Source organism: Dryas octopetala, chromosome 7 (assembly GCF_963921425.1).
Source record: "Dryas octopetala chromosome 7, drDryOcto1.1, whole genome shotgun sequence".
In the NCBI taxonomy this organism is placed as follows: domain Eukaryota; kingdom Viridiplantae; phylum Streptophyta; class Magnoliopsida; order Rosales; family Rosaceae; genus Dryas; species Dryas octopetala.
In genome coordinates this window covers 16,664,421-16,682,659 of record NC_141372.1, presented here as the reverse complement: position 1 = coordinate 16,682,659, position 18,239 = coordinate 16,664,421, and the positions used below count along the sequence as shown (strand labels likewise).

At 36.6% G+C, this 18,239-nt stretch overlaps 1 protein-coding gene across 2 annotated transcripts; it reads right to left on the bottom strand.

The window, feature by feature from the left end:
• Positions 1 to 5,992: 5,992 nt before the first annotated feature.
• On the bottom strand, positions 5,993 to 8,024 carry LOC147280134 (DNA-directed RNA polymerase II subunit RPB1-like). 2 transcript variants are annotated; one of them, XM_086252295.1, is made up of 5 exons: positions 7,592 to 8,024; positions 7,209 to 7,321; positions 6,649 to 7,091; positions 6,513 to 6,572; positions 5,993 to 6,300 (listed from the first exon to the last, which is right to left on the bottom strand). In XM_086252295.1, the coding sequence occupies exons 1-2, from the start codon at positions 7,920 to 7,922 to the stop codon at positions 7,266 to 7,268; spliced, it is 387 nt and encodes a 128-aa protein (XP_086108421.1). In that variant the 5' UTR covers positions 7,923 to 8,024; the 3' UTR covers positions 5,993 to 6,300; positions 6,513 to 6,572; positions 6,649 to 7,091; positions 7,209 to 7,265. The 2 variants fall into 2 exon arrangements, with proteins under 2 accessions (XP_086108421.1, XP_086108422.1); XM_086252296.1 differs by having other exon boundaries at positions 6,649 to 6,701.
• Between the last annotated feature and the right edge of the window lie 10,215 nt (positions 8,025 to 18,239).

The following is an 18,239-nucleotide window of genomic DNA, read 5'->3' as shown; positions in this document are numbered from 1 at the left end:
ATTTTAATGAAATGGAAGGAATCAAATGAAGAAGAGACAAATGTTTGGAATTATAAAGCTGCTAAAAAAATGGAAGCATATAAAGGAGGAAATAGAGGAATAATTAACAAAACTGTTGCTGCAAGAGTGAAATGCTGCAACTCTCTCTCTCTCTCTCTCTCTCTCTCTCTCTCTCTCTCTCTCTCTCTCTCTCTCTCTCAATCTCTGTTGATGCTCAAGTGAATGGTCATTGGCACTTATTTCTCTTATTGGATTGTCTAAAGAGAAGTTTGCAATTCGTATTGGGATTTGAGGACACTTGGAGGCAAAAACTAAAGGATGTTAAGGTTTTTTAATAAACATATATGTTTTTTTTTGTTTAGCGCAACTGCATATTTTTGGTTTGGCTCATAAAAAGTCTGTTATAAAAAGTTGCATATATTTGGGTTGATTTTCTTATGACCTTTTCATTTATTGTTCGGCTCATATAAAGTTTGCATTATATTTGGTGTTGTGTAATGCATATATAATTTTTTGTAATTCTAATCCCAGCATGTCATAAGTTTTGGCAATATTTTTTTGGTTGTGTTGAATAGGCTAAGCCTTAAAATGATGATCAACTTTTTTTTTTATTTTTTATTTTTTATTTTTTATTTTTTTTATGCTTATACGCACCGATGCCCCTGAAAGTATGACTTTTTCTCACTATGACTTCTTAAATTGTAATTTTCTTATTTTGTCCCCTGAACTTTACATATTCTTTCAGTTCACCCTATTATGTCAAGTTCGTCAATAACTCCGTTAAAAAGCTGATGTGACAGCCTAAGTGGCATGAATAGGCCCTTTTAATATTATTTAAGATGTCATGTGGATAAATAATTAATAAAAATATGTAGATTCCCATTTTACCCATGAGTTAAATTATTATTTTTTTTAAAAAATTGTTTTTAAGTATTTTACACTTTTCATTAAAAAAACAAAAATTTAAAAAGAGAAGAAATACTTTCTAAAAAAAAAAAGGAAATACAAAAACCCCACCCCACCCACTAATCTGCTGGTGTTGCACGTCGAACCCCAGACATGCGGTAGAGGCATCTTTCTTGAACTTTTCGAGAAATTAACACCAATAATTTAGTATTAATTTCCCAAAAAACTCAAGTTGGATTAAATCTTTTTAATTTAAATTGGCTGAGTTGGATTAGAGTATTAACCAACCCGCTAGGGTAGAATAGTTTAATCAACACCTCAGAAAGGGAATTACAAAAATATAGTGTAACACAAATAAGTTTACAAATTGAATAAAACATTGTTCGGACTTATCTTAAATGAGAATAATATAGAGAAAGTCAATGAAAGACATAAATAGCTGCAAGACAAAAGACATGAGCAATGAAAAATGAGCAATGAGACCTCAAGACATCGGACAAGACTTCAACGTTGTGCACCCATTCAATCAAGATCGTCTCCAAGAGGCAAGTCTAAGTAAGAGAAAAGAACACAAAACAAAGAAAATAGGGGGTAAGCATCACATACGATCATTCTTTCACCTCAGGAGATCCTGCTAGGTTTGAAAACCTTTAAAACCTTTACCAGTGAGAGATGGTTTTCCACAAATTTTTTTGAACACCTCAGCTACAGCAATATATGGTAAACATGCATAAAAATCCATAGATAACGATAACTTAGATGGTCGATACATGTTAGGTACAACTATGACCAGCTATTTAAAAAAATAGCATCCATAGCGAGAGTGCCATGGTAAACAGAAACAGGAACTCGCAATTGAGATACGATAACACTGCCACCTGATCAATCATGGGTCCCCGCTTTGCACAAGCACACATAGTCACATGTTGGCTTGGATAAATTCTTTATAATGTACTGATCAATTCTTCTAGAAGGTTTAGGGATTTTGTGAGACCCAAAATTTTTTAAATTTATTTTGGGATTTTTCCTTAATTTCTAGAATTTTTCTAGAAATTGTTTGGCGGAAAATCATATTTTTCACCTTGAGCTGTAATTGTTTGACCAACTTTGACTAGGGTTTTGACCTAAGTTTAAAAGGTAGTACTTTTACTCACAAACCCAACGGTGCAAGTCTCGTATTATTCCGAGTCCGGGAGATTATTTTATGAATTTCTCAAAATTTTTTTAAAAAAGCATTTTATCTTAGTTTGTGGAGCTTGAAATTTCTGAAATTTTTCTAAGGGCAAATTGGTAATTTGACCTCATAGTTAATTAGTACTAGTCGATACGAGTCTGTAGTATTTTTCAGGGTATTTTTCTGAGTCCCGAGCTATTTTTAATTAATTTTTGAAGTTGAGAAAAATAAGAAAAATAAAATAAAATAGGAAACACCAGACGTGTCATGTGGCACGATCTGGGCCGCTGGATCTCACATGGCCCATCTGATCCGACGGCTGCATGTGCAACCAGCTGCATGGCCTGCAACACGTGGCAGCATCCCCACATGACACGTGGCGACGGTTGGTGGTGAGTCCACCCACTGAGTCAACGAGTTGACCGAGTTGACTCAATCAAGCTTCCCTATAAATAGTATTGTACCCTCTTGCTGGTCCTTCATTCCTTAACAGCGCACGCTGTCTAAGAGAGAGCTTCTCTCTCCTCTCTCCTCATTTCTCTCTCTTCTTAAATATTGTTTTGAGTTTATCTTGAGTTCTGGAACTCCGATCGACGATCCAATTTCGCCTACGCGATCGTGGCGATGAGCTCTTTGATTCTAGTAGTGTGAAGGCTAGGTTTTGGTGAAGTTTTAAAAAAATTATTTCTGAGCTCTATAGGTAATTTCTTAATCCTTGTCGAGGTTCTGATAAAATTTTGTTAAATTAATCTTTTGTTAATTAGGCTCTTTTAATCTTATTACTTAACAAGTCTAGTAATATCGAGACTCTGCCCGTGAGAAGTCTTCAACAGGTATACCCTTAACCCAGCTTATTTTATCTGCTGTTATTTAAGTTGTGGTTATAGACGGAACGCCGTTTAATTGTTGTTATCAAATAAACTTAATAAATATTAAGGCCATATCAGTGGTGACCAAATAACGTGATGACTAAGGTCAGTCTATGAGCATACAAGCGTTGAGTACGGAGCCTGAGCTCCCTCAGTTTCCCCATGTACTGACCTGGTCACATTGTAAGGTTCATATCTGATCAACCTCTTCGACAATAAATTAAAATAAAATTAGAAACCACACGGTCTGACATGACTGTCTGCCTCGGGGAGCAGAGTCATGCCGGATCAAGAATTTAGAGAAGCTTAGTAGTTACGCTAGTGTCAAACCTCTAGATTTTACCTGGTCTTAACAGACAAGGTCGAGAGTACGTTTAGTACGTTCCCAATGGCTGTTGTCGGATTCGGATCTCCAGTTTCCCAACAAGTACAAGTGGGACCTAGACACAGGAAAAAGATCAGACAAGGGACACACTTTGGTAAAACATGTAGGGGGAAGGTACCATATCCCGATTATTGGATTTCCTGCCTATTTTCGTACTATATGTATATGGAAATGTCTTTCACAGAGAATGTGCATGGTTTTTGTATGGCATATCTATGTGATTTTCTCTATGTGATACCTTGGACGATCTAAGAGTAAGGGGCACGTGTTGTAACTTTGGGTTTCAATCCCCTAAACCTCCGGAGGGGTAAGTATGGACTGGTTAGTCGAATATCCTTCTGGGGAGGCTAACCAATGTGGTATTACCAGGTAAATGGATACTCTCACCACAGTATCGAGGTGGTGGTTGAATTTCCGATACTGGCTGTTGGCCTGTATGTGATTAGTCGCAGGTATGTTTCTGAACTATGTCACGTGACAGGAAAGATTTTCACTGAAAAAGATGTATGAGCATGCAAAGGCCTTACTCACTGATTATTGACATAATTATCTTTATCATTACTGGCTTTGGTTACAATATTATTGGTATTGATACCATGTTTTTGGGTGTACATTGTTTTTAACTGTTTCCCTTGAAATCCTATATTTTCGAGTATTGTTTCAAACCTAGCCAGGATTTTCCCCCGAGGGGAAGCGATGAACGTATGTGACGCTTACCCCATACTGTACTCTTATGAGTGTAGATAATCCAGTTGTTGGAGACCAAGACTGAGGTCGTGGGTGTGACACTTGCTGCTTGTCAATTTTAGCCTTGCTATATGGTTAAAAAAATACGGGGTCTCAACAATTTAAAAACATAACACTTTTAACCGATAAGTTTTTAATAGCGTTGATCAATTTCAGTGAAAATACCGAATAAATTCTTAAAACATTTACAAAGTAATTTAGTAAAAATTTTGAAGGTCTTTCAATTTTTTGTTTCCTTATAAAGTCTCTTAAAATAAACAAAGTTTAATAAAAATTTCAAATTTCTAAAGAAATTTGAGTCGGGTCGTTACAACCTTCCCCCCTTACAAAAATTTCGTCCTCGAAATTTAGTATAAACGTAAAAGATAAGTGACCCTCTAATTCAAAATCTTCTATCAAGTTTCGAAGCTGATTCCTCCAATGTATGATCCAACCGAGAGACTTGATCAAAGTTAATCTCTCCTTATATGTAATACCTCGTTTCTCTAATCCAAACAAATTCGAGGTGGGTTGTCGCTATGTCGATATCCAGAGGAGAGCCGCAAGCTCCTGTCTTGAAATTACGGTGATGACGTGTCCAGAAATTCGTTAGGTGATCCATTAAAAGTTTCATCATTGTACCACGGAAGTATACATCACGAATAGGTAACGAGAGAGCGTCTTCGTGTCCATAAAAAAAAATCAAGATGAGACGTCAAGATCGTTATCAGTGCATGATCGTGTATTATGTTGTCTGACCACAACAATATACAATCGAAGTGTTGGCTAAATTACTTGAGTTGATCCGCGAGTCCTCAACTTGCATAACTCATAACTGTAGTCCATAATTCTGTTTTCATATCCGAAGAAAACGCAAAATCTTGGCCAAACTATCTCAATTCATATCGATCTCGCTAATCTCCTTGCTAACAACATGTCAGGGTGATCAGTCTAAGTCTCACCATACTTCCGTTGCGCTACTCTAATTGACTTTGTAAGCTCTAACAATATCCAATACTATTAAAGATAAAATTCGATGACAACCTCAAGCATCGTTATTGTGATTTCATCCATCGAGTAATCATTAACCTCCAGTCGTGAAAGTTTAGTGGGTTACTAAAATTTTCGGGTTCACCCCTAACTTAATTCACCACTTCACATGCTACTGACATACAATGTCACTACAAGAAAAACCTTCATATATATCAGTGATAAACCGATATCTATTTAGGTTTCCAACCGATATAATGCGTGCCGATATCTATTCTCCCATATTACATATCAGTTATTCACTGATGTCTATATTATATTAGATATCGTATTTGTTTGATAATCCGATATGATATACCATCATTGTTATCAGATATTAATGATTTCTGATACCTTAAAAACTACATTCCGATATGTAAGATACTTATGATATCATTAGTAATTTTGAAACCGATATACAAAATGTATTCAATATCGTCTTGGTACTAAAAATCAGATATAAAATGAGTATAGCATATCGGTTTTGTAATTAAAATTGGATATAAATGGTGTATCACATATCGGTTTGGTACTTAAAATCTGATATAAAAAGTGTATACTATATCGGTTTTGTACTTTAAATCTGATATAAAAGGTGTATAACATATCGGTTTTGTACTTAAAATCGGATATAAAAGGTGTACAACATATCGGTTTGGTACTTAAAATCTGATATGTAAGGTTGGTGTGAAATATATATTTTTTTTTTTTGTGCAAAACCTCATATAAATGCCATGGATATGCAAGTAGACAAATGTGTGGCCTAAAATTGGTGCATTTTCAAATTTGCCTTCCATTCAAATATTCCAAGTACAAAAATGCATTTCATTCATCCAAACATTCCAATTAAGTACAAAATAAAAAGATTACAAATTAATCCCACAAAAACAATAGTCGCAGCCATGATCAAATTAAATTCCATAACCCCATCAATTGTTCCAATTCAAAGCTGCCTACACTTTCAAAATATTGGCATGGCAGCAATTTTCTGAACCTTTGACTACATTGTTCTAAAATCTGCATGCACTTGTTCTTCCTTTACAAAAAATTGGCTTGGCCATCTAAATACCACAAAATGGCTAACGTACCCTACTTCATACGTACCGACATGGCTATATATAAGTCAAGATGACAAACTGTCCCCATTCAACCCACACCTCATCAATTTGTGCTTGGGTGTAACTGCTTCGCTTGTGCTTTGGATTAGACCACTGAAAATATATAGCATAGCAAATTACATTATAATAAAACATTTTTCCCAACTTGCATGCTATAAAAGAACCAATCCACATATCAAAAACCATGGAAGAAATTTACATAAAACAAATGAAACATAACCAAGAAATGTAAGAAAGATCAAATAATTGAGAATAAATTAGCAGAGAATAAATTATTGGGAAATGGGATATAAATGGGTACTTACTGCAGAGTGTTGGTTCCTCATGTTTTTTGAAGCACTGCCCAAGTAAGGGAAGCTGAGGGCCTGCAACACGAAGTAGAGGAAAAATGAATAAAATTTATGACTTTCATAACATACAAATGTTTTAAAAAGCACGCACTATTGAGAGGATCATCTTATTGTGGCTTCTAGCAAGACAGAAGCAGTGTCAGTCTGCAAAAGATAAAACATGTTTTAGTAAATCATCTTATTGTGGAAGATGGATTTCAAAAGTTGGAGAAAAGAACCTCTTTATGCTGCTTCAGTTTCTTTAAGGTTACTATTATACAAAAAATAAAATAAAAAAATAAAGAAAGAGGATCACAGCACAAGGGAATAGGTCCTGCATAACCACACAAATGAGAACAAAAAAAATTTAAAAAAACAGGTCATGGAACCCAACTCATCGTCATTGAAGAATCCAACTCATCCAACCTACAGATCCATGCCAATATATGCCAAAATCATAACAGAGAATAACAATACATCATTGCATTTTGAAATAACAAGAATCAATCCATTAGCTTCTTTGGACAAAGAGATCTAGAATATGTGGCATCAATTCTGCAAATGAAAAATGAAACCAACAACCACAAAAATATTAATGCAGAATTTAGGGGCATATGGTGATCATTTGAAACTTTCAAAGCATGATCAACAAATAAAGCAGAATGTGCTAACCTTTGACATAAATGGGTTTGTCAACAATAATCTTATCCACCAGGTAATGTCCACTGACTATTTCCTTCTGTCTTTATGCACATTCCAAGGATAAAACATTTCAAGGCTATCAGCTGCAAACCACTAGAAAATGTGTCAATCCATGAACACTGAATTTTCCCATCAATCAATAAACCATGAACAATTTTGCCACTTTTTTTTTTTTTTTTGCACAAAAGTGGTAAGATTCAGTGTTCTATATTACTAAACATGGGTTCATTCAGCAAAGTTTCTAACTCTTTATAGTTGACCCAAAGTCTCAGATAATGTCCACATATAATCTCTTGAAGAAAAAAATAGAAAGCAAAAGGCAAGGAATAATAGATATAATGTACATTTCATACCTCCTAAATTTCTCCTTCTAGCCACCAATATAATGTACTCAACATTCTGCTGCCCCACACAAGCAGTCATTTGTGATATGTTGATAAAACTTCCTTTTGAACCTGCTGTAACCATGGCCTTAAGATTGTTACTTTCTGGTAAATTCTTTTGGGCACTACTTCCAGCATCATTGTGGACAAAACCAAGTAAACACACCTGATTCACTTTGTTTCCAAATGAAAACATCATAGTTCGTCCAGGTTCAGCCTCCAGGCTCTTGGATTGGGCTTTAGTTATAAAATCTTTCACCTCATTCTTCGCTTTTGAAATTGTCTCATTTATTTTCTCCATGGTCGCTGCATCAGCAATTATATCTCCAATTCCAATGCTAAAAGCATTCTGCAACAGCCAATAATTAACTAGCCACTGGGTATGACCCAGGAACTTGCAGGCTGCATCTGGACCAACCTTTTCCCTGCACAACAGAATAATTCAATCCATAAAGTACTCAATTTGTCTAATTTTCTTTTTATTCAAGCCAATGCAATCAAACATTTTGTCTAATTGGTTACATAGATACTAGACTAGAATGTGAGAATTCGCAGGCAAGTCTCAAGTCAAGTCACTAAGTGGCATAAAAATTGCACAAATTTCAATTAGTACAAATTATTCTATCAAAACAAACAGGTGGAATTCTGTTATGGTATATATTAAAAAGCAGAAAAAGGAAAAACTGCACTTAAGTTTATTAGCGTCGAATGCATAGTTGATTCCTACGATATTGTAGTCCCATTAAATTTTTGAATTGCTAGTTCTAATTCCCAGGGAAAAATTGAAAACAAAAGTTGCCAGTTGATTAAAAAGAGAAAAAAATCCCAAAAACAAAAAGAGTTCAACTTGTTTCCATAATTTGAACATTTATCAATCAGAATAAAGAGTTCAACTTGTTTCCATAACTTGTGTATAACCATTCCGCTTGTTCTTCGGGTTAGTCCACTACAAATATTAAAGACAAGTGCAAAATTAATATTAATAATATTCATGTCAATTTCAATATCTCAACATGCATGTAACTCAATTTCACCAAATCAAAAGAATGCAACAAAATCTGACCAATGTTATAAATAATCCTGCATATATGCCACTGTCACCAAAGTTGACATTTATATATTCTGCCCTTGTACCTAAAGGAATCAATTAATGAAATAAAAAGGCCACTGTAGTTCGAAATCCCCAAACCAGAGCAGTTCCAAGAAAAGTGCACACACACACACACATGCAGTACATAAGCAAACCACACAAGTTGACAAGAAAAGCAGTTCCATGGCAGAGAAGTTTCAAACCCAACTAATGTGATGAATATATAACAAGGCATTTTATTAATTATTGGTTTGAAACACTTCAGTGGGAACTCTTACAAGGTTTTTTAAGTTTAAATCATATAGAATGAAAACAAGAAACAATAACTCCATGCTGGAAAGGACAAGGACATAATCTAGTTTAATAAGTAATGGACACTTTTGTTTCTAGATATTATCTGTATAAAGAAAATAAAGCACAAAGCCCATGTACACACTAGATAATTACTAAGCAGATAGAACAATTTCCTTTGAATGAATATCCTATAATGAGATGTTTCACAGTCTATAACATATGAGCTAAAACTTGTTCTAAGCCTCAAAATATATATGGTTCTTGCACCTACCTCCTTAAAAGCCCAATCATCAGCTTGATCATTACGCTCACAGCTCCTTGGAGACCAAATTAATTAACCCTTCTATGATGCGAGTAAACTTGTTTATCTTATTTCCCAAAACAGCTAACTCTCTCCAATCCCTTTGTCCACTCATCATTTCATCCATTCTGCATAATCAAACTAACACCTTAAACCTAAAAAAAAAAACAAAAAAAAAAAAAGATAATAAGACCATTAACTATAAAGGTAGGCACTAGCCTCTAGTTTTTTTATTGTTAAAAAATTTACACTTTTCTAGTTTGAATTCTTATCACAAGAACAGCCATGTACGGTTTGACAACTACATAGACAAAAAAAAAAAAAAAGGAAAGGTTTATATTTTAAAAAGCCAGCTCTTAGTTAGAGAAAGATTTTGATCTCATGAAAGGAGCTTTCCGACAAGAATTCATCTCTTTTGAATCAAGTGCTGAGGGGGGCATTATAACTGGAAAGACAAAAACCAAACAAGTAATTAAAAAACTATTTAATGTTATCATGTTCTGTGAAAGAATATATACATAGAGGATGACATGGATAGTATAAAATAACTAGTCAGGCAGAGAAACATACTTTTATCACCCTTTTCCAGATGTGGCTGCAAAGATCAAGATTAAGAGGAATTAGTACAAACAATCATGAGGCTAGCCAAAGAATAACATCAATTATAACTATATATATATATATGTATATGTATATATTACATGTAATATAACACTGAGTAATCCCAGAACTCAAATAAAGGGAGATATTTGTCCTCATTTTTGGAGGGCATAGGGGGTGCAAACTTTCAACTTAATTAGTGAAATTCAATATATATTCCAGGTTTGGAACTCAAACCTTGTCATTAAATGAGACTGGGAAACAACGATAACTCTGCTCGAAGTCTGAAATGCGGTAGTCTTCATAAGCCTGTGACATTAAAACACTCAGATTTATGAGCCAAAAAAAAAAAAAGGAAAACGATCAGATTTGCAGCTCAAGTAAAGAAGAGTGGAAAATAAAAAGAAAGATTGCATATTTTATTCATCTCTTATATAGGATCCAGAAACCAGTTGAGGTGAAGATTAATTTTGTTTCCAGTAGACATGGAAGCGATTGCCACATGGCCAAGGTCTAATTACCAGTCAACTAGTAGTAAACCATTCTAGTCATCTAAGAGTATATGAACAAGAAGTACAGTATATAGAGCATAAACTTATTACCAAATTGGGGACCCATGAGATTGAGAATTCTCATATGTCTACACTCTTTCAAAAAGCAACACCAATTCCAATTTCTTTACGAAAGGAGTCATTTGGAACTAATCAAATCCACAGACCAGATAATGAAGTGTAATAATAAAAACATATACTTTATAAAAACAAACAAATAATACAAAGCATAAGATAATTTAAAAGCACATTCAATTACATAAATCTATAATCACAAATTCAAGCTGATCCAGAATCTAAAATCTAACAACAAATCCCAGAAAACAAAAAATCCCCATTCGATCAACAGATAACCACAGGCATCAAAGTAAGGGTTTTCGACCAAGAATCCAAAATCAAACATATCCCAGAAAACAAATTTCTCCAAAAAACTAAACACCTGAACCCACTGGTGATTTATACAGAAGCCAAGATAAAAATCAGAATATCTCTCTCAAAAAAAAGCAGTTCATCAATTCACTTCAGTCGGAAAAATAACAAACAAATCGTTAAAAGCTTTCAGAAATAGACACAGACATCAAACATGCAGAGAGAGCTGAATTAAAGAAAGAGAATGTAACATGTTTTATTAAACAAATAAACAAAATTAAGGTGTGACATTGACAGAGAGATACAAGCCTGAAGAAAAACAAAGAGGGACTGGATGCGATATAGGCAGACTTGAGTGTGAGTGAAGACTCAAGACTCAAGAGCCGGACAGAGGAGGCTGGACAGATGAGGAGCCAAACTCAGGTCGCTAGCGAAGGGGTTGGATAGATTCTCCCTCAAAAACAGACACGGACACCTCGAAGCTGCTAGAAAACTCAGATCGCTAGCGAAGGGGTTGGATAGATTCTCCTTCATGATTGACTTTCCAGACTCAAGGAAGAAACCAAGACGATCAGTGTCGAGAGGACGATGATATCTTGGGTGGTCGGTGTCGCAACTCGTCGGAGAACGCGGATCGCCGTTCCAATGTTGAATTTGTTCATCGTCGATTTCAACGAGCGAAGGGCAGAGAAAGAGAGAGGATGGGGAGATACAGATTTGGGGGCCGACTGAGAATGAGAACGAGAGAGAAGGATCGAGTGAGAGAGACGGACCGAGTGAGTATGAGCGAGGGTGAGAGAGAAGGAGATGTCTGCGGAGCGCGATGGGAATGTGTGTGTTTTGTGAAGGATATCGTGACTGGGGTTGGGAACCTAATTAGCCAAAATTTTTAAGTTGGGGAAAAAATTCTCCGTGTTTTTTTTAGGTGAAGTATAGATATCAGATGGTGTGGCTTACATATCGATTTTAAAAAATTCTTAATCAAAATTGCAAAATTTAGATATCGGAAACAAAAATTGGTGATATGTTAATGAGTTTAGATATCATCTAAAAAATTAACTGATATCTAAAACTCTACAATATCGGTTAATGGAAAAACTGATATTAAAGAAGTGATGTCTATTACAGTTTTTCTTGTAGTGTGTACTTCTTCTCTCCTTTTCTTTTATCAACACCACTAGCATCCATTTCCTTAGGGCTGTCACTTTCCAGATGCTTACTACCTCCTAATTTTTATTATCGTTCATCACCTACAGTCGTGTCACCATACTCAGTTTCCTTAATTTTCCTCCATGAACTTCCGAAACAAAATCAATCCATAACACTTTTAATCATTCTTATGGTATACTTATTCCAATCCATCAGTCGACGTCCCTAGCAGCCCAGCCCCTGTGCGCACAATAACGACGCCAAAGGTATCTTGCTGTCTCGTCGGAGTCTGACCAAGCTCCGGCGCTATCCACCTCGAAAATAGGTGGGTTTTCTTCCCTCTTCTGTGGGTTTTCCTTCTCTCTTAATGGGGTTTCATTCCCCTTTGTTCTGGTTGTTAAAAGTTCAGAATTTGAAACTTTAAATTGTAGGTCTAAGGTTATTTTCGGGTTCCCTTGAATCTCTGAGTTGGGAGGGTTGTTATTGATGTCTTCTTGGACAAATTACATCTCTAGGAACCTCAATTGCTGTTAAGAATTAGAAATTAGAGTAATTTGGAGGATTTTTGAGTTTCTTGGGGAGTGAAATTCAAGGGCTGGAAACACATTTCGGGTTGTCTAGAATTTCTGGGTTGATGGTATTTTTGAGGGTTGTTATGGACATTTTCTATTCGTAGAAACGAACCAAGTTCCGATCCTATAAGAAGTTTTAAGAAAATTTAGAGTTTTGGTTAGTTTTGCCTTCGGAACTACCAAGTTGGACAATGGCAACCGCGATTACAGCCTTTTCGCCGCCAACTCTAATTTCTAGCACCTTTTGAGCATCTAACTTAGTTAGTTGTCGTGTGTATTTAGGGTGAAAGAGTGGGAAATGGTAGGATTGCAATTGGAATGGTGTTTGGGTACCTTCCGAGACCGAACAAGCTCTAGAATAATTGTGGTTTTGGGGGTAGGCTCTACATATTTGATTTTGGATTTATGGCTAGATTACTTTGCGTATTTAACGTTAAATTGAGCCGGGAAGTTTTGGAGCTAAGTAAGGTATTGTAAGTTACAGAGAAGAAGTTTCGAACCGTTGTGTTGAACGAGAGTTAAGTGGGACGTTAGACTTCGTACACACACACACACACACACTTTAAATGCTTGTGTCGAGTCTAAATATATTTTACTGTTCTATGTTATAGGCGAGACGACTGTGGCCCGAGACAATCCGACAGAGGATCGAAGTTAAAATTTTTACTGTGAGTGGACTTTATTTCATATACGTTTTTTTATGGATTCATAAATTAACACATGTTTCGTATCTTGAGTTTTGATTGAGAAACAATAAATTATGAGTTGGACCTTGTTTGAAAGTATTTCTTGAAAATTTATGTTTTTTTTAATTTAGTTCGGTTATCTCGAATTTTGGTTAAAAATAGTGATTACGGGTTGGATATTGTTTTATTGACATGTTTTGCGAATTTCAATAGTTTAAATTACATTCCTTGACATGGGTTTAATTTTGAGTATGAGTTTTTACACTAAACGAAAATGGTTTATATTTATATATACTTATGTCAACTTGTCTTCAAATGAAATTTCAAGAAAGGCCTAGAGCAATATGTTTTGCGGGTTGATTACAACTAATGGAAGTTATATGGATTTATAAGATCGTTTTATCCTCAAGGCACATTTGGAAGGAGGTGATCTTGGATTGTCGGACTATCTTGTTTGGACACGAACGTTTTGATTCTAAAATGAGCAGTTAAAATCATCCCAGTAGTACCCTCTCTTAACATGTATAAATTGCTCTGCACTTGCCTAGAGATGACTCAGCGGTGTATGACCAGCATTACATATTCGCTCTGCACTTGCCTAATTGGCAGTGTATGACCAGCATAGTATATTGCTCTGCACTTGCCTAGGGATGACTCGGCAGTGTATGACCAACATGAGATATTGCTCTGCATCCGCCTCGGGATAACTCGGCGGTGTATGACCAGCATCATAAGCTCTGCATGCATGTATGCCAGCATCATAAGGTTTGCGTGCACGTATGACCAGCAGTTCCCCAGGTACTAGTACGATGTGATTTTATACGGTCATTGAGATCTTACTTTGATTAAGTTTTAAGTTGTGAGATTTAATAATTTGACTATTAGTGTTTTTATTTAAGGATTTAAATGATATTACCATCTAACTTATTTTGTGGGAAACTTTGAAGTCTCTTGTATACTTGAGTTATTTAAATATATGCGTTTGAAGGTTGCATGATGTTTTGGGAAAGGTTTGAAAATTGGTTTTAAAACTGGGGAATTTTAAAGGAAAAATCGAGTTTAGATGTTTACGACAAACTCCACGTTATTAAAACCTTTTATGTCCACTCACCGAGACTTTTCTCGCATGTTTCGTCGATAACCTATAAATTTAGTTGTATTTATCTTTGGAAGGGTCAGAAACTCTTATATGCTTTGTGGTAGAGGTGGCTGAAAGATATAGAAGTGTTTTTCTACAGGTTTTAAAAAGTGGGTTAGTCCAATTTTAGGGGAGGTTCTGTCGTATTTTCCGTAGAATTTTCCTTCACTTTGGATCCCACAGAACCACTCCAGATTTCAGGGTGGAATCCGGAGGCGGTCCTGTCAACTTGGTATCAGAGCATTAGGTTTTAGATTCCTTGATTCTGCACTGAATGTGCATCCCCATTATTGATAAGTTCTTGGTTTTTATATAGGTATTATGCCTCCTCGACTTGGCCGACTGCCGAGGACCCATCTTAGGGTTACAGATGGTGGTGATGTGACGACACAGGGTTTTGAGCAGTCCATCGATAGGCTAGCTGAGGCAGTGACTACTGCTATTCGCACTAGAACATTTCCTGATGGTGAGTGTAGTATTGAGCGCGCCCGTAGACTTGGGGCCTCAAATGTTTCTGGTACTTCAGATACCAGCATGGCCAATGAGTGGATGATACAACTTGAAAGGATCTTTGAGGTTATGGGATGCCCCGATGACCGAAAGTTGGTCTTGGCTACTTTCCTGCTTGGGGGTGATGCTTATCATTGGTGAGACTCCGAGCGTTTGGGACTCACATCAGCTGAGATCACTTGGGACAGGTTCAGGAAAGTCTTTTATGAGAAGTACTATCCTCGAGTTTATTGCGACGAGAAGAGGGCTGAATTCTTGAGGTTGAGACAATGGTCCATGACAGTAACAGAGTATGAGAGGAAGTTTACTGAGCTTTCTAGGTTTTGCCCAGCATTGGTGGCAGATGAGACAGACAGATGCTCGAGGTTTAAGGAGGGTTTGAGAGACTCCATTTGCACAGCGGTTACTGCAGCTAACCACTCCACCTTCTCTTCCCTGAGAGATGTTGTCATGAGGGTCGAGAGATCTTTAGTTGAACGGAGCAGCAGCGGCGAAGGGAGACGTCGCCCTTATCAGAGTGCTACAGTGGGTGGCCCTAGTCAGGGACCATCCAAGAGGGGTAGTTTCAGCTCTAGCTCTTCGGGGAGTGGTAGATTCAGAGGTTTCAAACGTGACTTGGGTGGTAGTGGAGGATTTGGCCCATCTGGGCATAGACAGAGCTCTAGTCATCAGTCCGTGGGAAGTTCGGCGAGAAGTTCAGGAGAGTTCAGTGGGTCCCAGGGTAGTCGAACCCTTAGGACAAATTGTCCGCGATGTAATCTTTGTGAAAAATACCATGATGGGGTGTGTCAGAGAGGAAGCACGGGTTGTTTTCATTGTGGACAAGTAGGGCATTTCATGAAGGATTGTCCGACTTTACACCAGAGGGATAGTAGAGTTTCAAGTTCAGCCCTCCCTCTGGGACAGACTTCTAGGGCCCAGAATCAGGGGCAGAGAGCAGTGCAGACTGCGGGTGCTACGTCTAGTAGTGGTGCCCAGTCCAGCCATGTCAGTAGAGGCGGAGGACAATAGAGAAGCCAACCAGGACGCCCTAGGGCTCAGGGCAGAGTCTTTGCCATGATACAGCAGGATGCTCAAGCTTCACCGGATGTCATTATGGGTACATTATCTAACTTTGAGCATGATACAATATTTTCGATAGACTCCGGGACACACACACACTCTCGCATGTCACAAATTCTTGTTTTTATTGTTGATAAGAGATAAACTTTCTCGATTTGTGGGTTAGACTTGTTTTCAAATGATTTAAAGGTTTTAATTGATTTATTTCATAATGGTCTTATCCATGAAAACTTTACCTAGGGTCTGGTGTTTCTATTAAGCTTTTATTTTTCAGGCTCACTTAATTTATTTAGGTTCGATGTGGAGTGATCTCATTAGTTTAAATATCCTTGGTTTTCTCGAACGGAAGGAAATGCCAAAATTCACGCATATTTTAACTTATGTTTGCTGAAAGGAGGTTTCGTTTGCAGGTTTTACTACGATTTGGATTCTTGTCCTGAAAATTTTTATTACATGAAATTTTTTTTCTTCTTTTTGTTACAAACTGAGTCAAGGAATCAAGTTTAGTCTTGTAAGTAAATTACACATTTGTGGAGACGAATTGGTGATTTGATGGGTGATAAGAAGTTTGCAACTACAATTCACTTAAATTAATGATTTCTACTAAATTTCGAGGACGAAATTTTTGTAAGGGGGGAAGGTTGTAACGACCCGACCCAAATTTCACAGGAAATTTTAAATCCTTAATTCTTATTTATAATGGCTATTTAGAGGCATGGTGAGAAGTTGAATTGTGAGATCCTGTATTTTTTCTTCAAAGATTTATTTTAAACATTCAGAGAATTTATTTTGAAAAATAAAAGATTTTAGATTTATTTTATTTATTTAAGTTTTGAATTGGGTTTGACCAAAAAGGTTGACTTTTTATTTAATGGGTTTTTGATTTCGAATTTGGACTTGTTAGGAAGGTCTCGAGTTCACGAGCACGTAGACACGAACCGTGCGTCAAACGAAGTTTCGGTTTAAGAACTACGGACGACCAAAGTAGAGGGTATTTTAGACTTTTTGATTTTTAGGGACTTTTAAAATTTTTAAAACTCAAAAATCAGGATTTTTTTTCTCTCTCTCTCTAGAATTTTCTACAACCTTCTCTCTCCTCCCTCATTTTTTTCTCTCCCCGCATCCGCACCCTCACTCTCTGGCTTTCTCTCTCTTTCCCGAGCTCGCTCTCACCCCTCTCTTTTCTCTCCAGCGCGGCCAGCTCTGGCCAACTTCCCGGCGACCAGAGGCCGGCGGCGGGTCCCTCTCGTCGTCGCCGACACCCCCCCAGACTCCTTACTTTTGTAACGCCCCGAACCTTGGGCTCATAAATACACTGAAACTTTGCCATTTAAACCTCTTTTCAAAGAATGAGTCATGCCCTTAACATAATAAATAAATACATTTGATAAATCAGAGTGCGAGCCCAAAAACATTTATTCAAAATCACTGTATAAAATCAATCACATAAATCAAAATAAAATGGGTCCCACTGCCTCGTATTCTCCTTTCTGCCTCCTCAGCCTGCTTAACCTGCAAAACACAAACCCTACACCACATCTATGGTGTACCAGGTTATACAATAAACCCGGTAAACTCGAAAGCTCGTATGAGTGAAATGACTTAATTAACTAATCTCAATAATTTACTCAATTTTCATACTCAATAAATAATCCATAATAATAACCAATATTACTCGAACACAAAATAATTTTATCAACAATCATGAAAGTTTGTATTAAGTGATTTATTTACCTAATTAACTTGATTAAATCCACTATCAGTAATCGGACCCTAATTTTTGTTTTATATGATCACTCAGGAACTAATCAAGCAGACACAACTCTGACGACACAGTGGCTAAAATCTGAAGACACAGATTGACTTGTAAAACAAAAAATAACTTTGTTTATATGATCACTCAGGAACTAATCATGCAGACACAACTTTAACGACACAGTGGCTAAAATCTGAAGACACAGATTGACTTGTAAAACAAAAAATAAGTTTTGTAAACAACACAAATCAAACACACCAAAGGATTGAGTGACAACCTATGCACTCAAAGGATCCATCAATGTAGACATCCCAGTGCTATCAACAACTAAAGTGGTGTGTGAGCAGATTATCAAACTTTCATTTAGCATTCAACAGGTTAAGTTAACATGCTAAAGTGAAGTGTGTGATCTTGTGATAGAATTTCCAGATTAAGAATAAGCAACACAATCGAAATAAACAACGAACAAGGCACAAGATTGTTCACCCAGAAAAACCACTAACGGTTAAAAAACTGGGGGTCTTTTTCAGCTGACTAAGC

Coding starts and splice junctions, on each gene's coding strand:
- LOC147280134 (XM_086252295.1), bottom strand. CDS start 7,922: ATGGAGAAAATAAATGAGACAATTTCAAAAGCGAAGAATGAGGTGAAA. Junction 7,322..7,591: donor TAGAAGGAGAAATTTAGGAG/GTATGAAATGTA, acceptor AGTGGTTTGCAG/CTGATAGCCTTGAAATGTTT.